The sequence below is a fragment of the Bidens hawaiensis genome, unplaced genomic scaffold (assembly GCF_021521415.1).
Source record: "Bidens hawaiensis isolate Kalapana, Puna unplaced genomic scaffold, B.hawaiensis_p1.1 tig00016758_1, whole genome shotgun sequence".
NCBI lineage: Eukaryota > Viridiplantae > Streptophyta > Magnoliopsida > Asterales > Asteraceae > Bidens > Bidens hawaiensis.
The window spans coordinates 235,181-256,462 of record NW_027492542.1 but is presented as its reverse complement, the minus strand read 5'-3'; the positions used below and the strand labels follow the sequence as shown (position 1 = coordinate 256,462).

Below are 21,282 nucleotides of genomic sequence, written 5' to 3'. Positions count from 1 at the left end.
TTGCCACATACTTGTATTCTAAACCTACATTAGTTGAGGTAAATCATTTGCATTGACAGTGTAGGTTATCCAACAATTTTATATGTCAAGTATGATGGCTTGTGTAGGTAATATATACATGTGTGTAGAAATATGTTCGACTATGTAGAGTATGTTCTTTATTATGTGTAGGATATCCTATAATTCTATTTGTCAAGTATGATAACGTGTGTAGGTATTATATATGTGTGTAGGAGTTTGTTCAATTGTGTAGGATATCCTACAACTCTATATTTCATGTATGATGGCGTGTGTACGAATATGTTAACGTTGGAAATTTGTTGATCCAAATTGTTGAATATAAGAACAAAAATGTTCCGAGCAATAAAATAAAAATAAGAATATTTTAAAAAGTTGATATTTAAATAAATATATAAACTAAAAAAATCATTAAACCGGAAAAAAAAAAGAATTTAAACCATCGTTGGCAAAAAAAATTATAATAAAAATAAATAAATGAAACAATTATTGTCTAACTTTCTTTAAATATTAACTAGTTACCAAAAATTAACAAAAACTCATTTTTACTAAAACACCCTTGTGTAGAGGTGCACAAATCGGTTTTTTTGAAAAAACCGGTTCGGTTATTAACCGGACCGGTTTTTTTTATCCAGAAAAAAACCGGTTCGGTTAATAACCGGACCGGTTATTAACCGGTTTTTGTCAATGAAAACTCAAACCGGCCAAACCGGTTTGGACCGGTTTAGAAACCGGTTAGAACCGGTTATTAAACCGGTTTTTTTACAACCGGTTTTTAATAACCGGTCTAACCGGTTAACCGGTTTTTTTTTTTTTTTTTTTTTTTTTTTTTGCTTTAGGGTTTAGGGTTTAGGGTTTCGTTGTTAGCATTCTTTGCTTGGAAGATTAAAAACACATAACTTTCATTTATAGCTTTTACATTAAAAATACAAACATTAAATCGTTATCGCATATTCGTAACTCAAAAATACAAACATTAAAGAATGCTTAGACACGATTACATTAACAAGTTGATGTTTGTTACTCATTTTCTTCGCTACCCGATCCCGAGCTATTCCTTAGGTAATCGTCGTACGCGGCTTCTTCATCGGTCATTGGTTGAGTGTGTCCTTGATTGACCTCGTCTTCATACAAGGCCGCCTCATACTCCATTTCCCCCTCGAGTGAGCGTTGATGTTGTGCCCTATCTAAAGAGTCCAAGTAATCCTTGTAGCAAATCGACATCTCTACAGCTGGTGGAGTGAGTCGAGTCCTCCTAATCGATATAACCCTGCCAGAAACAGAAAAAGCAGACTCCGAAGCTACCGTGGAAGCTTGGACCGTTAGTAAATCTTTGGCCATGGCGGCGAGGATCGGAAACTCATCCTCCTTACCTCTCCACCAAGCCAGCATATCAAGACTTCTAAATTCATCCGGAGTCATGTGTTTCACAAAGTTGGTACCACCATACCTTCCAAGTTCACTGCTTGGGGTGTTTACCCTTTGACGTTTACCGGCGTCTTCCCAAATCATGTAGTACATCCCCATTTCAAGGTCGGTTTGGGATTGGGATTGGGCAACAGCTCTTAACGAGTCATGAATTTGGGAAGACGACCCGTGTTTTGTAAGGTAAACATCATACATGTTTGCCAAGGTGGTGTTGAAAGCATTCTTTAAAGTTTGGTTATAATGGGGGTTTTGATCGTCGTTTAACTCTAGCTCATCACAAATTTTTTCTATTAAAGCTTCAACACCACCAACATTGATGCAAGGGTTTAACGCAGCCGCACAGGTCAAAACAGCGGGTAGTTGTTGAAAATATTTTCTAAATTTTTCTTTCATTTTTGCACCCATATCAAAATAAGGTGCACCCCTACAATGAATTTCAGTCAACTTTGTGCACATGACAGCAATTTTTGGTAAAGCAATGGGGCTTGTTGGATAGTAAACCCCGGATAAACTAGTTGTGCAAGATTTAAAAATTTGAAGAACCTCCGTAACGATCTCAATCAATAACCAGTTTCTAGGATCGTACGGTGCACATTTACCCCTATTTGACAAAATTTGATGAAACGCAATTAACGATTGTTTTTGTTGGATGGCTTTCTCAAACATTTCACAAGTCGAGTTCCATCTTGTTGGACAATCCCAATTAGGCCCCAACCATTGACAGTTAGCTTCTTCACAAAATTTTTTGTATCTTGAAAATGTTGAATTGTTGCTAAAAACATCTCGTAACATTCTTTTAAAATTGTTTCTTTGCGTTTCGATCACGTTTAACCCATCTTGCACGGCCAAGTTGATAATATGTGCAATGCATCGGCTATGAAAAAACGCTCCATCACAGATAGGTTTATACTTTAATTTTAAATGGCCAACCGCGGCCGTATTGTTGGACGCGTTATCAAACGATATTGAAAAGATTTTATCTTCAATCTTGTATTGTCGAATGACTTTATCCAAGAGTTTAAAAATATTTCTACCCGTGTGCGGGTAATCAAACAATTGAAACGCAACGGTTCGTTTCATCATTTGCCACGACCGGGGGTCAACCCAATGAGCCGTCACACAAATGTATGAGTCGGGCGAACCATTAGGTACCGACCACACATCCGTTGTTAAGTTCACACCAGTTTGTAAGTTTGAAAAGTATGAAATTAGTTCGGATTTAGCGTTTTTCCATGCTTTAAGACAATCTCTTCTAAGGGTCGAACGACTTACGTGTTGGTAGCGTGGTTGAACATACTTTTGCATCATCTCCGTGAATTGAGGGTTGTCGAAGTGGTTGAAAGGAAGTGATTGTTGAATCACAAAGTTGCCAAACTGTTGACGTACCGCTTCAAGGTCGTACGTAAACACCGTTCCTTGATTCGTCATCTCCGGCTGCGAACTACTTCCGGATTCGTCCTTCAAGACCTTGCAAGAGGGCTTTTCTACATGAGCTCTTAAACTGGAGTTTGCTTCTTTGTTATAAAACTTCAAACAATGTTTGCATCTAGCTTTTTGGGTTCCGTTAGACATTTCGCATAGGTCGAAATGTTGCCAAATATCTTGGTTTCGTTTCGTGGGGATGACCCGAACGACGGTTTCTCCCGTGTTCGAGGCACCCATGTTGACCGATGAAGCAGCACTTTGGGAGGCCATGATAATCGACTACGAATTAAGAGTGGTATACTCGAGTATGAAATAAACGACTACGAAAGAAGAGCGTTTGGAGTTGTATAATCGCGTATGAATTAAACGTTTAGAGCGTTTGGAGTTGTATAATCAAGTGTGATCTAACCAATACCCAACCTAAACTATATATAGATGTTTGTGGGGGTAAAATGGTAAAAAAACAAAAAAAAAACGGCTAAAAAACGGTCAAAAAAAAAAAAAAACGGCTATAAAGCCGTTTGGTAACGTTCGAAAACCGGTTTAACCGGTTAACCGGTTATTAAAAAACCGGTTAACCGGTTTTTTTTATAACGGTAATAAACCGGTTATTTTAAAAACCGGTTAACCGGTTTTTTAATAACCGGTTATTAAAAAAAACCGGTTATAAAAAAAACCGGTTATAAAACCGGTTTTGGCTCCAAAACGTATAACCGATACGTAAACCGGTTACGTAAACCGGTCAAACCGGTTTTTAAAAAAACCGGTTTTTAAAAAACCGGTTTCCGGTTGAACCGGCCAAACCGGTTCCGTAACCGGTTTTTTTGAACACCTCTACCCTTGTGAATAAAGTAAATCATAAAATAAAAGAAAATTTCTGATTGGTTGGATTGATTTCTCACACTTCTTGCAATAACTTGATTTCTCTCTTGAACTTAAACCTATATATATATATATATTTATTTATTCGCTTCGTAAATAATACTTGGAAAGTTTTGGTATAAAGTTATATGTATTAACTATTTATATAAAAGTTTATAACAAAACTTTCCAACATATATTAACAGTTTAAATCAATTAAACTTTATATTAAGGCCATGTGTAGTGAAGAGACTACATTTGGGGGCGATTTTTGACATGTGACGCCACGTTAGCAAGATAGACGATTTTCATTTTATGGTGTAGTCGTTTGTAGCCCAATATTGCCTCATCACAACATATGATATTATTATTTTGTAAACACAAGCCGACGACAAAGGCATGTTGGGGCGATATGCCTAACATTTTTTAACAAAATATTTCCCAACATGTATTAATATAATTTAGGCCTTAGATTTATATTAATGCATTTTATTTATTGTTATAAAAAAAGGTTGTTGAATTGGATCAGTTGGAATCAACCCAACAAGTAGAGGTGTAAAGGAGATGAGTATCAGGCTCATTTGTTATTTATTATGTGGGTTTATATTTATTAATTTTATATATTTAGAGCAAACCTTAAGTTGGTCTAGTAGGTTAAAGAAGAAAAACATGGGGTCTGGTGGTTTGGGGGTTTAAAAAGTATGCATGGCAACCTAGATCCGACCTCAGTCTCCATTCAGCTTCAGTTTGTGTTTTTGTATCATTCTTCTAGAGAGATGGATTCACACACCCAAAATGCCTCTTTGCTACGTCTCCAAACGGTTGAAAAGGTAAATTAATAATTAATGAATTCAAGCTAATAATATATATGGATTGTAACACTATTATTATGTCAGTAGAGAATTGTTCGGCTGGTGGAGTGATGGAAGAGTTCTCTAACCCTAACGGACCCCGGAAGGAATTCGTCAACAATCACTGCAGCGAGTTCATGCAATTAATCAAGGTTTCATCTTCATTTTCATTAATTAATTAATTATTACTAGTAACTCTTAATTATACACACAGAATCTTAGAAAACAACTTACTATTACCACTTGCAGACTCTGACTAATAAAATCCACTCCAACATTAATCAATCTGATATCCACTGAAAACATACTTTCAATCATCTCTTCCAATTGCACCCTTAGTTTTAATCAATCATAGGTTGGTTGGTTGGTTGGTTTCATGGGATTCTTAACTGAATGCAGGATATACAAGTCACCCTCAGGGAAGAAATCAAGAGCGCCTGTGAATACCGTCCATTTGAGAAATGTGATTACATTGCAAGAATATCAAATGAAATCTCCTGCAAGAAACTGGAATATGCTATTGACAAACTGGACGGGATGAAAGAAACAATCGACCAATACCATCAAGCAACTTGACTTGAATCTTTTTAATTATCTTTTGATTGTATGATTAACTCTTTGCTTGCTATAAATAACATTTCTCTTACTTTTGGAATCTGCTATAATTTTATATAAACTACCAAATCATGTGTTTGCGCCTTGTAATGTATATTATTTAACTTTTCTCCAAATTATATTGGCTATTCAAATGGTCCATCGTTTCAAGTCCACTCCAGAAATCTTGCTCTCGGTTCTATGGAACATGTGATGTGACGCTAATGTTGTGGTGACAAGTTGCAGGATGGGTGAGATAGATTGGATGCACTTGTGCCACCCTTATAATCAAACATTGTATCAATTAAGTACCACTAACATAGTAGTTGACTTGCAGAAACAAATCTCCTTTGAAAACCTGTAACATAGTATGGTCTTCAAAGATTTGAACTAGAGTGATAACATATTTGTATTGTTTCCAACTTTTGATGAGATTATTGTGTTAATCATCTTGTCTATGTATTGTAGGCTTACTAAAAGGTGCATAATGTCCCGCCATGTTATTACCGCGTAGACAAAGTGTATTAACTACCTCATCCTTTAACCATCACTTTGTAGGCTAACTAGAGATTAAAGTAAAAAAAAAAAAAAAACTTTAATTGGTGCATTTGAGGACGGACCCCATTCGATTTTGCATTCAAGGCGTTAATGTGTTGACAAACCCATCCTTTAACACCTCCCCTTTGTTTGGTGGGGGGTGCTGTTTCAGGCGTTAACATAGCATGAAAACGTCTTGGGGCGTCTTTCCATAACAAGCAGCATAATCATGCCTACACTTATAAGCATTACATGATTATGTCAAGATTTAAAAAAAAACATTGTTAACTAGAAAATTAACATTGCAAATTGAAAATCATTTGTTTGTTTAATTAATTATAAAAATTACAATTAATTATTTTATTGAGTTGATTGTTGATTGGAGCACCAATGTAAATAAGTCCTGATATGCATTGTATGGTATGGGTGTGTGTGCCATAATTAAAAGCCAAGGGAAAAAGGCATTGAATCTCTTTTTAGTTTCTTCTTAGCTTTAATTAATTTTTGTATGAACCGAGAATTCACGAGACTCTCACTCCATCCTCTTCAAAATATTATTCAAACTTTTTTTCTTGATCATAAAGTTGCATTACATGGGCATCCCACAAACAAAAAGCCATTTCCTTTTTTTTTTTTGATGAAATTAAAATAATAAATCTTAATTAATTAATCTTATATAAGATGGATGGATGGATGCATATTTTCTTTTCTTTCTGGACTAACTCGTGCTTACCTATATTTATCATGGGTTCTTCTCCTTTTCCTTTATTGCATGCAACTACTTGCTTGCTGTGTTCCTTTGGTTGGAGGTAAATTAGTTATAATAATTTTTCTCTCTAGCTAGCTTAGTTTTGATGCATGCATGATCATGCTTATTATCCAATATTGTTTTGGTTGTTCATCCATGATCATATCCACGCTTTGCTATTCTGAATTAATTCATCACCATCATGTCCTCCTCCCTCAAAATCCAATCCACACACCCTCTTGATCTTGATCTTGATCATCACATTAAAGTAGTACTTACCTCTACCTCTGTTGTTATAATAATTATATTAATATAGCTAGCTAGCAAAATGGGTATATCTTGTTTCAAACTACCAGCTTTTAGATTCAAGAGAAAGGAGAAGCCCATTCCATACCCTTCAGCTTCTTCTTCATCAAAAGCCCCATGGAAAACCGAGATGGAAAACATGGAGAGAAAAAGATTTGACAGTCTTGAATCGTGGTCGATGATTTTGGACTCTGAAAATGTCGAGACATGGGAGGTTGCCAAGGAAGATCAAGAAGAGTGGACTGCTGATCTTTCACAACTTTTCATAGGGAACAAGTTTGCTTCGGGCGCTCACAGTCGGATCTATAGAGGGATTTACAAGCAGAGGGCTGTGGCTGTCAAGATGGTCAGGATCCCTACCCATAAAGAAGAGACAAGGGCCATGCTTGAACAACAGTTCAAATCAGAAGTTGCTTTGCTTTCTAGGCTCTATCATCCCAACATAGTGCAGGTAATTAACTACAACTTTTATATACATGCATGCATGCATGAGTTTGATGGTAATTAAAGTGATGAGTAATATCTAATCATATCAAGGCCGGATATATAGACAATATTTACATAATATACTATCTCTGACATTTGTCTGATATGTATGTAGTTCATAGCAGCATGTAAAAAGCCACCTGTTTATTGTATCATAACGGAGTATATGTCACAAGGAACCCTGAGAATGTACTTAAACAAGAAAGAACCATACTCTCTCTCAACAGAGACCGTTTTGAGGCTTGCTCTAGACATATCGCGGGGAATGGAATACCTTCATTCGCAAGGGGTGGTTCATAGAGACCTAAAGTCAAATAACTTGCTCCTAAATGACGAAATGAGAGTGAAGGTGGCCGATTTTGGGACATCATGTCTTGAGACACAGACACAGGAATCCAAAGGAAATATGGGGACTTATCGTTGGATGGCTCCTGAGATGGTGAAGGAGAAACCTTATACTCGTAAAGTGGACGTCTATAGTTTTGGGATTGTGCTTTGGGAGCTTACCACTTCTTTGCTCCCTTTTCAAGGGATGACTCCGGTACAAGCTGCATTTGCCGTAGCAGAAAAGGTACGTCTTAAACTACAACTATATTGTATAATAAATAAAATATCACTTGTGTCACTTGTCACTTCCATAATACCTCTCTTTTCTTTAATAATGATTTATTTTTAAAGAAAATATTAATTTTTATTAGAACGGCAAGAAAATATCAACTATACTAATAAAATACATTTATTTTAAATTATATATTATACTAATAAACTTTGAAATTTTATTATGTAACTTTTGATTTCAATCAAATAGTAAATGAAAGACAAATTAAATTCAATAATTAATGTTATATTAATTTCACATTCTATCTAAAAAAATTTAAGAACCATTAGTATATGTAATACATTTAATTTTTCGCCTATAAGATGTAATAAAGATTTAGAAACTTGTATGTAGTGACATTTTCCACCGCATATAACGCATGGGTTCTAAGCTAGTTACATATATATTCATCATCTATTTGTCATATGTACATCGTTGATTATATATACATATATGCATGCAGAATGAGCGACCTCCGGTCCCTGCAAGTTGCCAACCTGCCCTTGCGCACCTTATCAAGCAATGTTGGGCAGCGGAACCATCAAAGCGTCCAGATTTCACGGAGATCGTGCAGGCTTTGGAAAAGTATGATGAATGTGTAAGGGAAGGCCTCCCACTCACACTTCACTCGGGACTTATCAACAAAAACGTAATACTTGATCGTTTGAAATGTTGTGTGGCTACCAACTCTAATTCAGTACCTGTACATGCCTAGCCTAATTAATTCCTACGTTATAGTGTTGTTATTTTTTCTTTTTCGTTCCATTCTATTTTATTTTATTTCACAGCTATACTAATTAATTTAATTAAGTAGTCGGGCGGTAACATTATTTTCTATTTTATTGATGAGTTGTACGTATATAGTCTCTTTCATGTTTGACTGGTAACTTCAGCTTCTAGTCCGCCTGCCAACGATTAATTAAGTTGTATGGAATGATACTAAATGTTCCATGATTGGACCCCATGTATACATACCTCCAAAGACGGTATGTATAACTAGGTGATAAAACCATGTATTGCATGCACTACGACCATTCAAACCTAGTTTTATATCATGTTCCAGACTTTCAAAATAATGAAATTAAAACTCATATGTTCACCCCAACCAAATCTATGATATGTACATACCACGAGGACCTTCCGAGTTAAATTTTCTTGGTGTTTAATGCTAAGATATAATAACATAAATATAAATTGAATCTAAACATCCCAATTTCTTTCTTATGTCTTCTCAATTCCCGACACCCATAGACAACCGTTTAATGAGAATGGACTATATGTGACAGTCCATTTTAGCCTAGGGCTTGGATATAGACTTACTAATCTCGCCTACCTTTTGTGACGGTCCGTCAATGAAGATTTGGCAACACGGCTCTAGTTAACGTGTCAAGTACCTACCGATCCTTATGATAATCAGATTATTTTAAAAATTAAAAATCATATAGTATAAAACTAAATATATTTTTTTAATTTTAATCACAGATTTTCTATACACTTGACCCAAACACTAATTTTTAAACCTCCTCAGTTTCTATCCTTTATTTTTTTTCCTTCTTAAGTTGTCCATTTCAACGGTTGATCTTTTTCGTTTACAGCCTAACAATCATTGAAACTGAGGTCGCAGGCCGAGTGACGAAGGAAGAAAAGTACTGATTATGGAACTGTGGATCTGAAGTCGAATCCGATGACTGCGCATTCAGCCCCTTCTTTTGATTAGAAATGCAACACGGCCCAACCTTAACAGCATGTTGAGTTTACAAGCATTTAAAAATCCTTAGAAAAACTCATATACAATGCTAAGTACCTCACATTGCCATTCTAAATATATCTTTTGCAAAATCTTAAAACTAATTTTATATTGAAAAATAAACACAGAATTTAAGCTGGTCAAAGGAGCACCAATTGAGGTTGGAGATATTAAATAGTAACTTTAACCATTTTACATGACATAAAACACTCTTTTACATACTAAGAAAGATTACAACTTGTATTGGATCTATATGTTAACCGAATACTTCTTCAGTTATATATATGGAGTGTATGTATATATGTATGTGTGTGTGTGTTCATGACTTTTGACTCACGGGTGGATTTGTAATAGATTTCTTTATACAATCTACAATACCTTCACATCCTGCATCGGGAAGGATACAACCTGCATCCTCATCTTCAGATGTTGCATGAGGAGAACGAAGGTTCCCGTGAGTCTGGCATGCCTTCATTGTCTTGCAGTGTTCTGCTTCATCGTCTCTAATGTTCATAAACACATCATACATATTTTCTGAACACAACAAAAAATCAGAAATAATACGTAATAGTATGTATAAGTTAAAATTAAAAAACAATTGGGGCGTTACTCACGTATTACTGGCCTTCGAGTATTGGGAGGTCTTGAGGTTTGAAATTCATCTGAACAGAGATGGTTATAAACAAATAAACTAATAAAAACACACAGGATGTAGCTAAAGTAGGACTTACCAAACAAGTACAAATCTTCTTCAGTGTAGTATTTCACAGCAACTTTAGATGGAGGAAGTTTTTTCAATTCATCTGCTCAATAAACACCAAGGTACACATCATAAACTGTATGTTGTTACTTATTAGGCTAATTTTCAAAACAGCTGTCCAGTTATACACACATCTAGTGGAACGGAAACTTGTAGAAAATCCAATTTTGAAGATGTTGCTCCCTTTATTGACATCTGATTATTAAAATTGCCTTTGAGGTTACAAATCATTAATTTTATTGATTTTAGTCAGAAAGATTCAACTAGTGCGTCTTTATTAGTTTAGTGTATTTTAAACATTTTACAAATAGCTGCACGGTTACACCTTTTTTGTTGAACTAGAAGCGATGATGTGGTGCATAAAATCCAAGAAGTTGGCCTTTTCTGGCAAAACTTGAAACTAAAATGACTTATGGTGATCATTACAGATTATTGACACATCTGTTGGTAGACATTATAAGCCTATTTTGTACTATTGATGGAAGTATGAACATGCAACTAATAGTATTGAACTAGGCATAATTAAGGTAACATTGTGATTTTAATCATCTATTAAGAAAGAAGCATACCTCCCTTTTCCTTAATAAATTTGTCATAGGTTTCAAATGCATGGCTCTCCACACATTCAGAAAGATGATCTGTATAAGAACACATGAAATCAGACAAAACTAACTTGCTACTGTTATACAGACTTGAGCAAGCAATACTCACATGCCATTCTCGGGCTCAAAGCGTACATAAACACTGTCATGAAATAATAGAAGATTGCAATATGTTGAGCAAGGAACCGGTCAAACCACCAAGCATTTCCCCCCAACTCCTACAATAAGAAATTGTAAATGACATAAAAAATCACTAAATTATATGATACAATGCCCTGTACACACACATAATATATGTATATATCATAAACATGAAGTTGAGTCCCCTGTGTCCTGTACTTGCATGTGCTTGAGACCTCAAACGCAAACGCTACAGAAGTTACATGTATACCTAACCTTGAAATAGTATAGATGAGCTACAAATAAAACAGTACTAATTTCAGCAGTAATACATTTAGGAAATAACAAAAGGAACGAGTACAGAAGTATCTTGATGCTTTCCCAATAACACTATCACTTGACTATAACTATAAACTACCAGAAAGAAAAATCTTAAAAGACAACAATAACGATGGAGTAACTAATGATTGGAATTTTATTTCACTGATGGAAGAGATTTTATTTTACTATGCATATGTAAAAGAATACAGAAGCCAAATATGGGGAGGAATAACACACCTCCATAATAAGCAGATGATGCATCTCATTCCAGCTCTCAGCAAAGTGGACTTTCAGATACTCTGACTTTCTCCACCAACCAAAGCTCTCATACATGTGAAGAACAGATAAAAAAGCTGCAGTGTAAGAAAATTTAACACTGCTGTCATATGCCTCAAAATAACATAAGTTTTACAGTGGAGCATAGATTCACACACGTCACTCATCACTGACATGAATATGCAGCTAACTAACAATTTCTATATGTATCACATATTAAACATTCATTTTCCTATAAACATACATGTACATATGCTTCTTGGTCCACTACAATAAATACTATAAACATAAAAGACAAACTAAACAAAACATTATAAAAAGAAGTTGTTTTTGGAGTCCCACGTAGCACGCGATTTTGACACTCCTCTCATATTTAATAGCAAAATGTGAAATCTTTTGGGGGTAAAAGGGGGTCCTGTTGAGAGCTGAAAAGAACACTTACCAAAGTAAGGGACTCTTGCTATAGTTTCGAGAACAAAAAACCTTGGATAGTCTCTGTCGTGATACAATGTGTCGAGTACTTTGATTACTGAGTCCTGAAAAGACAGAGACAAATACCAATTTTCTTTCTTAGAACAGATGAGTTTTCCGGAATCCAAAGACAAAAAAAATCCATGAGTAAAATTGGAAACTAAGGAGTAAAATAAATAGAGTTAATGATAAATATAATATAGGTAGGTACGGACCGTAAGAAGAATGTTAATAGATTGTTCAAGCTTTATGAGCCATTTATCGAGAGAAGTTGGAGGTTGATGATTTGGTGGCTTGTTGTTGTTATTCTGATGATCATTATGAGGATAAGTGTTGGGTTGAAATGTTTTATCTTCCACAGTCAGTTTCTCATCTTCTTGTTGCAAAATGGTTGCTCGGACCTTACACAGCCTACTCCTAGAAGAAAGAAAAATGAAATTTGCAGAAGTAAATCCAATCCAATCCAACAATTAGAAAATAAGAATCTATTGAAGTAAAGTAAGTAAAAAATGATTATTCTAAGAAATATGAGGATGAGAGTAAGAATTGAAGGCTATGTTGTCAGTAATGAATTAATGAGTGAGTAATTGACGTTATCAGCAAGGATGATTAACTAACCCTAACCTAAGCAGGAAATAAAAGTGAAAATGAAATATACCTGGAATTGAGAAGACGGATTGAGGTAGTAGTACGAGTGCGATGTAAACAAGATGATGGAAATTGAATACTACTACTACTATTACTAGTTGTTGTTAATAACTTGGTAGCAGCAGATGAAGAACAAGGTGAAGGAAGAAGACGAAGAAGAAGAAAACACACCACCGCCATCTCTCCCAACCTAAAACTCCTTTCTTACTTTTTATTATTATTATTATTAATATATAATGGCCCAAACTCTAACTTACTTACTTTTAATAATAATAATTAAATATCTATTATTATTATTATTATTATTCAATTGCTTGGCCGGCCCAACCCCATTTGGCATCCATCATTCATAATTTTATTATTATTAGCTACACTACACCAAACTCAAAAATCTAACTAAACTAACCAACATCACTCAATCAAACTATCAGACTACAACAAACCATTATGATTATTTGAAATCAAGTCTTCAAGTTATATGGACTTTAAATTTGTGAGACCAACATGTTAAGTTGGGCTTAAACGAACAATCATTTTCTGCTTCTTGGGCTCATAATTAAAATGTGGGCTGAATTGATGGGCTTGGTCGTTGGACGTCAAGACAAATAGGAGGAAAATGGCAAGTAATCAACTATACAACTCTTGTCTCTCGGTAATTTTTTAGATATATAATTTTTATTTTTAATATGATAGAACGAAAACATAATTGCTTTTTTTTTTCTTTTTTAAAGACGAATCTCTTTCAAGTTTTCTTCTCCATGAGACCGTATCCAAGGCCTATCAACCGAAAAAAAAATACATACCGGAACTCGAAAGTTGTTCGCTCGGAATTGGTACAAAAACACTAGGTACTCGGTAAAAAATGCCAATTTCTAGTTTACGATTTAAAAAATACTTAATTTTGAATATAATTTCGTTTCCAATAAAATTTATATCAGAATGTTGACAAAAGAAAATAAATAAATAATATAGCTGTGTATTTTAAAACCATTATATAGAAACATAGATATTACATCAACATAGCAGGTAGGCGGGCAACAAGCTGCGCCGTCACCCCTTTCTGAATTGCAAACCCTAACCTGCTAAAGACATACCCCTGCCCCTTTGGAGTCGACGCATTGCTATGCACAACCCGTTGGACCCTGGTTAGGAAACGGATAGCTTCCGGTGCCAAGGAGTCAAAGGTATCAAAAGCCAGAGGGACAAAAACATGTTGGTTCTCTTCGCAGGCTTTAGCATGTTTCTCCACCTTCTTCGTTTCAGCTATTTTCATTGCTTGCCCAGCTACAAACCCATTATCCCTCAAACCAGCTAAGAGAGATACCCCTGTGAGGTCAACATAAGCGTGTTTTTCCCCGGCCCAACCAAAGACGAGCAAATCTGCCGGTCGTAGAGTGGATCTCCCTTCCGTGGGGTCTGTAAGGAAGTTTACGGGGGCTTCCTTTTTAGCTGATATCCCAGCTCGCCTTAAGATGTCCCAAAGAACGTCCCGCACCCAATCATGTCGGTATTTGAACCCAGACATCTCCTTGCAATGAACCGCATGCTCTCCGAATTTATCCAGGCAAGCCTTACGGCAGATCGGACATGTTTCGTCTTCTGGGTACATTGGGACCATCAAACGGTACTTAAGATTAAAAAAAACGGTACTTAAAATTAAAAAAAAAAGTAATGAAGAAAGATTGTTAAGAAAAATACGTTAAATCATAGGTTTCGGTATTATGATATGTATATATACTTTATTTGATATGTGTTGTTGATATATATGTTCAAATCAACAACATGTCTGCTGAGACTTATGGTAAAAAGGTAAACTAGGAGTTTGCATTTCCTTGTCCAAATTGAGGTACTACAAGGGAAAAACACACAAAACAAACATCTCATTTTTGTTGTTGATGAAACTAATTCATATCCAAAAAGAAACAACTTTCAAAACATCATTCTACTTTTTACATATGAAAGCAACATGGACAAAAGCTATTTCTTGATTAAGAACGACGACGAGAAGCCAGAAACGTCAAAGGTCTCCACAAAGTTCTGATCAGTAATCCTAGACTTGTTACCAGCAAACTGCTTGTACTCTTCACAGATTGTGCTCATGCACCAATTTTGCAACTTCCTGAAGCATCCAACAAGACAACCAGTTCGATGCTGAAGGCAAATCAGAATTAACTAATTAATGTATTAGTCCATATAAATTTAAAAAGTTTAAACCATTGGCCAGAATGTACGTAGCTTAAAATGAAACCTTTCCATGCTTGCAGTGGATGAGCACAGGATGCTTTTCTTTATCTGATATAAACAAGGTTTCAGTTAAGTAACTTTTTTTACATAACCAATATAATTAAATAATACTCAAATTTTCGTACCGATGAGAACATTTAGAGCTCTACGAATACTTTCCTCTTGGATCTCCATGCAAGGCATCTGGTCATATAAATTACCGATAAAAAGAAATTAGGTAATTAATATCATCGTATCATATTCTATGTTATTATTAATTATATGTTACAGTCTCTATGTAAATTATATCCAGCTTAAACATTGTAAGAAGTTGCGACATGAGACAACTATAATGGGTTTAATTAATTAATGAGGCATGGTTCAAATCCAACTAATTATACAAATATTAAGCCTTTCAAAAAAAATTTATACAAATATTAAACAATATTAGACCAATTATATATTCTACATTTTTTTCGGTTGAAAATGGTTCCTTGTTATACTTTTATAATTAGTACTTGGTACTTAGTGAAGGTGTTTTAAAGTGGTATTACCGTATTACAAAATCCTAGATTCAAGTAATATTTCTCCTACCTCTAATTGAAAAGTATTAAGAGTTTCCCTTTCTATTCATTGATGATTATAATTCTCTCTTTTTCTATATTAGTTGCATTAATTCATGAGCGTTGTTAGTCGGTTGGGTTAGGTGTTGACTGATATCATTAGCACAAAGCCAAAGACCACCGACATTGCGTCATTGTTTGTTACACAGGCCTTTATTAAAAAAAAAATACATATCCAGTAAAATTTCACTCATAGCAGGCTATTACTAGTAGGGTCTACGGAGAGTGGGATGAAGACAACCCTTACCCCTATCACGAAGGGTAAAAGATTGCTCTCTCGCTGAAACCATCAATTCTAAAGACCTTTTGATGTGTATCTATGGTATATCAGATAACACAAGATGTGGCTACGAAAATCAAATCAACAACCTTACAAGAGTAAGGATAATGATAATGGAAAACTACAACTTGCATATAGGGTGAGTAGAGCATAGTAATGTTATGTAGACAATGAGACATGTAGTTCATGTACTTGCTATTATTAGTTTGTTGGCAGGTCTTCTTTAATACATAGCCAAATTTATTCAAAGTTATCAATTTAGAACATCTCCTAGATGTGGAAAAATAATCAAAAGTATTTTGAAATTGGTTAAGGAAGCGAACATAAATTTTATACGGATTTCAAATGATGCACTTAAGCTAATTAATTAAACTCATTAATCCTTGAAGAGATACATTTGGCTGCAAATTTAATAAATCAAACGAATTGAACATATACACACACAAGAGATTACAGAGATTATTACACTTGTGTGATCATCACTGACCTTAGATTTCTGAATTCCGAAGTGATGGAGTTGAATTGAATTAGTAGTAAGAAACTCAAAATTTTCCTCCGGGTAAGGTTCTGGGCACAAATATCTTCGTAATTGCAAATCCCCAAAAATATTTATTAGCAAGAAATCATATTCATCGAAATAAAAAATCTAGAAGATTGTTAACTCACATAATTGAGCGAAGTCTAAGAGCTTTTAGAAATGATAAGCTATTTGTATCCGGGAATCCAGACCTGAAGATTCCATCGTCAACCACAGCAAAATTGATAGGAGGAATGTGCATGTCATCAGACCTCCTTTCCTTCCACTCAACAGTCAAATCGTTGGACACCTTCCTCTTTTCGCTTGAAGATTCTCCATCAGCTTCAACAACACGGAACATAGGTGTGCTTTCAGCTCTCATGGTGTTTCGCGCCAAAAGAGACGCAGTTGTTTACACTTGTATGTTTGATTATGTGTTTTAGGAGGTGATATGTATAGATGATATATGCATATAAACACACACACGTGTGTGTATATATATATATGTATATATAGAGAGAGAGAAAAAGAGAGAGATTTATTTTTAGAAAATGAAAGAAAAAGAAGGCATTCATTTTCTTTTTCAATTTTAAAGTATATTAAAATCGTTGAAATTCAATGTTTATTCACCCCAACTAAATTCTAAAATTAAATAAACAATATTCATTTATTTATAAAATGTACACGTGTGTAGGGATGTGTAAATCATGTGTAAATGTATTTTCTACCCATAACCTACAATTGCTAATTATATATATATTTTTAAAATGAAAATGAAAATACACGAAAACAAACTAGTTTAATGGTTTTTATGTATACGCATAGACATTTTTAAATAAAAAGTAGAAGTTAAAAAAGTTGAACTATTAAATGAAAAATATAAACGATTTAGGTTTGTTATTATATTCTCGCATTAAGTTGGTCTTTCGTAAATTCGTAAACATTCAAACACAACAAATTAACATATGTATTTTAAAATAAATAAAAATTACACATGTTTTTGTGGCTAACTAACACGAATTCCGCTGGTATCAGATTTCGACACAGATTCTAAACAAAAAAAAACAATTTTGTCAACGCCCAATTACAACTAAACAAAAAACTCACACGTTGCAACAACGAACCGTCACGAATTCGTTTGATATTAAGGACATCAACACTAAATCTTAAACATAAATTAGTAAGCCTAAAAGAATAACATAAAAAGATTTTAAACCAAAAAAAAAAGTAAATGTTGACTTGTTATAACTCATAACCATATGTCGCCACTTGTAACAATAAGGATCTTTTAGCCACATGCCTGATGTACAATACATGGCAATTAACGAATCTACCAAATAAAAAGGCGGTTGGAGTCAAATCGGTATACAAGTTGAAGGTTTGAAGAAACACTAAGTGACCCGGTACAGATTATAGATAATCTGGGGGTTAAGTAATGTTTCCCACGAATGAGGTCTAGCTGAGAAGGCTGTTCTTCAGGAGACCTGCAAAACAAACACCGTAAGCTCGTCACTGAGAAGGGGGGGGGGGGTTCCTCCTTGTGACCACCCTCCGGCGTGAGAATCAGACTAGGTTGCTCTGAATATAAGTGTATATTAAGAGATTGCTAGATAACTGGATAGCAGATGATCTTACCATTCCAAGATGTTGGAGTATTTATAGCCGAAGGTAGGTTTTCTAGAAGGTACAGCCGGCTGAATAGTATTCCTGTTCAACCAACAGTGGATTACGCACAGGCCATACTGGTTGGTGGGTAGGTTACGGCCAACAGTAACAAAGTCGGCTGCACTATTCCACCAACTGTAGACTATGCACGTCCCACTTACTGTGGATTGTACGCAGGCCATGCTGGTTGGTGAATAGGTTACGGCCAACAGTAACACTATTCCACCAACTGTAGGCTGCGCATGCTCCACAGTAAGGGTTGGTGAGTAGGCAGCGGCTAATAGTGACAAACAGTACTAGAGGGTGCTCCTCCTCGCACTGTTGTCGGTGAGCTGTCACCCTGTGATTGGCTCATGGGCTGTTCTGGTCAGATCGTCTGTCCTATCCATACCTTGGTAGGTATGGTACAAAAGATCTTTCAGAATCAGACTGGCTCATTTGGGCGGGATTGCTCCCGCCTTGCTCATTCCTTCACGTGACTGCTGAAGTAGCTAGTGTCTTGTGCGTGTAGCCCTGCTGTCTGCGGGTAGCCTTCCCTGATGGCTTGTATCCGCAACTGCGGGAACAGGCGGGGTACTTCGCCATTGGGAGGCTTTCCCTGTGTGTACAGCTTGCGTACTGCGCGTAAGATTCTATGAGCATGGTGTGTCCTGTGGGAGCAGATGGCCTTTGCGCAGACGTCCCTGTTCAAGGTGAGTCTTGCGGGACCAACTGGTCTCTGCTGGGACCTACCTCTTCAAGTCCCCCCAGTCCAATGTTCTTCTCACGAATGTTTAATAAAGTGAGGTGAACTTTTGGACTTTAAGCAAGGGGTTTTGAAAAGGGTTTAGTTTTAAGGTTCTCCGTGGGGATTCTTCCCGCGGGTTTCCTAATGTCACTTGCAAAAATTCCCGATTTTTTTTTTTTTTTTGCTTGATCTGTGGGTATGATGCGGGTAGGTATGTAACCTTCTCGCAAGTCAGGAGCGTTGAGTCTCACTTGTGTGGATTCTCCTTGAGGTTTTAGTGGTTTTGAACATAGTGATCAATTATGTTTAAACCACCAATTCCATCCTGGAGCCTCAAACAATGTAGTTCTCGACGTTCCCGCTATGCGGGGATGTTATTTCCGTTTCCGCAAGCATTGCCCAGAAGATCCTTCTTGGTTTCAATTCCCTGCGGAGCGCTAGGTACGTGAAGGGTTTTGCCTGAACACTGTACCCGCGCTCGTCTTACGGTTACTTTACTTTCAAGGTGCCCCTGGCATCAATTCCCTGCGGGTGCTAGGTATGTGAAGGGTTTTGCCTTAACACTGCACCCGCACCCGTCTTATAGTTACTTTGTTGCCGGGGTATTCTTGGCTTCAATTCCCTGCGGGTGCAAGGTATGTGAAGGGTTTTGCCTTAACACTGTACCCGCGTCCGTCTTATGGTTACTTGGTTGCCAAGGTAAGGGGTGTTTTCCCGCTTACTTTTGAATCTTTTTGAATTTTGAAATTCAAAAGGTTGGTAAGGATAAGAACAATCCAAACATCTGAAACGTCGTGCGACAGTTTCTTCTGACTGTGTCAGGACGTGCAGGAAGTTATGGTGACGTGACAGAACATGGTCATTCCAGTCGCTTTTTCAGGCGCGTGGGCGTGTTTTTTCGGGCGCGTGGCCGCGAAGTTACTGGCACGTCCTTTCAACAGCTGTTGCCAGCTTGCTTTTTGCCACGTGTCATAGTTTCATTGCACTGTCGATTTCTCTCTCCTCCGCATTAAATTCACCACATTAATTGCGATTACTATATAAAGGGGAAGAGGGTTATTTGCAATTCACACTTTCACCTCTCTTTTTCTTCTTCTTAGTGATTTCCGGCAAATACTCCCCTTTTTCAGGCAAGCATTTTCCCGAAATCACTCTTCTTTCTGCAAAAACGTCTTCTCATGATGCTGAAGTTGTAGCCGATGATAGGAGTACTGCTGGCGAGTGCCAGTGTGCTCTACCTGTCGATCAGTATCAGTACATCGTCAGGAAGTTCATGCTCGAGTCTCTCGAGCCTGAGTTTCCTGAATCTCACCAGACTGTGTACGATGCCCCCAGTGGCAAGATCGGGGTATATGCTGCATTCTTTGTTTATGGAAACCTTAGGTTCCCATTGACAAAGTTTATGTACCGTGTCCTGGAGAGGCACGGGGTGCACCTGACCGAGGTGCATCCGATGGCGATTGCCAAGGTCCGGCACTTCGAGTGGGTGTGCCGGATTCTGGGTATTGAGCCCTACGTGGACCGCCTGATGACCTTCTATACTTGGAGGTGCGTCCAAGGGTGGTACACCCTGACAACCCGTATTAAGGGTTTAAAGATCTGCGTGACCGAGCGCAGTCTCCGATCGTGGAAGCGGGAGTTCTTCTACATCTCTGCCCGCGCCATCCCCATTGCTATGAAGTTCAAGAAGGGTCAAGCGCTTCCGAGCCTTCACGCTTCCAGCTACCAGGAGGCGGAATGGTTCGCGAAGATATCCCGGGTCCAATCTCCGGTTTACCGGTTTGCGGAGTCCGGGATGGTGCTGCTGGGGATGAGCCGGGTATGGAAGGATGCGTCTCGGTTTCCTATCCTTCTCGAATACGGTTTGAACTCTATTCCTTATGGTATGTCTTGTCTTTCTTGCTGATATTAGTTTATTTTCTAACTGTTTCTTCTTTCAGAGGGGAATAATTTGGAGTCGCTCCTGTTCCCGCGGGAAGCTGACAGTCCCGTGCGGGTGGGCACTCGTGCTCTGGACGACAATGAGTTGCCCATCCTGGAGCAAACGGCGGATAGGTTTGTGGAGGTCTATCCGCCGGGCCAAGAGATCCTGAGCCACCGGCGGCCAGGTAAGGAGATATTTTATCCCGAACCCCTCAATGCTGTACCCGCTGTTGGAAATCCTTACATCCTATCTTCTTCCGAGGAATCCGCAGATGGTCCTCCCCTTGTGCGGAAGAAGAAGACTGCTGCCGGCGTGAAGGGGAAGGAGAAGGCCTCCACAGCTGATCCAGTGGTTCTATCTGACACGGAGTCAGATAGTGAAGAGGTGGCGGGGAAGCCCGGTGGTGAGAAGACCACTGCTCCGGAGGCTACGACCGTTACCTCCGGAGAACCAACGAAGACGACGGTGACCGGTACCAAGAGGCCGGCTCCATCGGGTTCCTCCCCGCCCGTCCGTACGTTCAGGG

General features: G+C 37.2%; 2 protein-coding genes and 2 pseudogenes across 3 annotated transcripts; 2 read left to right on the top strand and 2 right to left on the bottom strand.

Moving 5' to 3' along the window:
* Positions 1 to 4,508: 4,508 nt before the first annotated feature.
* Positions 4,509 to 5,177, top strand: LOC143552037 (mediator of RNA polymerase II transcription subunit 11-like; annotated as a pseudogene). Its single transcript, XR_013138581.1, has 2 exons — positions 4,509 to 4,735; positions 4,983 to 5,177. The product of XR_013138581.1 is annotated as a mediator of RNA polymerase II transcription subunit 11-like (transcript).
* Positions 5,178 to 6,360: 1,183 nt separating this feature from the next.
* On the top strand, positions 6,361 to 8,567 carry LOC143552036 (serine/threonine/tyrosine-protein kinase HT1-like). Its single transcript, XM_077042341.1, has 3 exons — positions 6,361 to 7,219; positions 7,370 to 7,825; positions 8,316 to 8,567. The coding sequence occupies exons 1-3, from the start codon at positions 6,791 to 6,793 to the stop codon at positions 8,565 to 8,567; spliced, it is 1,137 nt and encodes a 378-aa protein (XP_076898456.1). The 5' UTR covers positions 6,361 to 6,790.
* Positions 8,568 to 9,729: 1,162 nt separating this feature from the next.
* LOC143552035 (ubiquinol oxidase 4, chloroplastic/chromoplastic-like) lies at positions 9,730 to 12,446 on the bottom strand. Its single transcript, XM_077042339.1, has 8 exons — positions 12,365 to 12,446; positions 12,121 to 12,214; positions 11,640 to 11,755; positions 11,071 to 11,179; positions 10,929 to 10,997; positions 10,331 to 10,402; positions 10,214 to 10,261; positions 9,730 to 10,133 (listed from the first exon to the last, which is right to left on the bottom strand). Exons 3-8 carry the CDS (start codon positions 11,733 to 11,735, stop codon positions 9,919 to 9,921), a joined length of 609 nt encoding a protein of 202 aa, XP_076898454.1. The 5' UTR covers positions 11,736 to 11,755; positions 12,121 to 12,214; positions 12,365 to 12,446; the 3' UTR covers positions 9,730 to 9,918.
* Positions 12,447 to 14,774: 2,328 nt separating this feature from the next.
* Positions 14,775 to 16,822, bottom strand: LOC143552049 (inositol diphosphatase DSP4 pseudogene; annotated as a pseudogene).
* Positions 16,823 to 21,282: the final 4,460 nt, after the last annotated feature.

What these genes read in the sequence shown, in the direction of transcription:
- LOC143552036 (XM_077042341.1), top strand. Translation starts at nt 6,791, where the DNA reads ATGGGTATATCTTGTTTCAAACTACCAGCTTTTAGATTCAAGAGAAAG. An exon ending in ATCATCCCAACATAGTGCAG is followed by an intron (nt 7,220 to 7,369) that starts GTAATTAACTAC and finishes ATATGTATGTAG; the next exon opens with TTCATAGCAGCATGTAAAAA. An exon ending in CATTTGCCGTAGCAGAAAAG is followed by an intron (nt 7,826 to 8,315) that starts GTACGTCTTAAA and finishes ATATGCATGCAG; the next exon opens with AATGAGCGACCTCCGGTCCC.
- LOC143552035 (XM_077042339.1), bottom strand. Translation starts at nt 11,735, where the DNA reads ATGTATGAGAGCTTTGGTTGGTGGAGAAAGTCAGAGTATCTGAAAGTC. An exon ending in TTTGAGCCCGAGAATGGCAT is followed by an intron (nt 10,998 to 11,070) that starts GTGAGTATTGCT and finishes GTTCTTATACAG; the next exon opens with ATCATCTTTCTGAATGTGTG. An exon ending in AGAAGATTTGTACTTGTTTG is followed by an intron (nt 10,262 to 10,330) that starts GTAAGTCCTACT and finishes ATCTCTGTTCAG; the next exon opens with ATGAATTTCAAACCTCAAGA.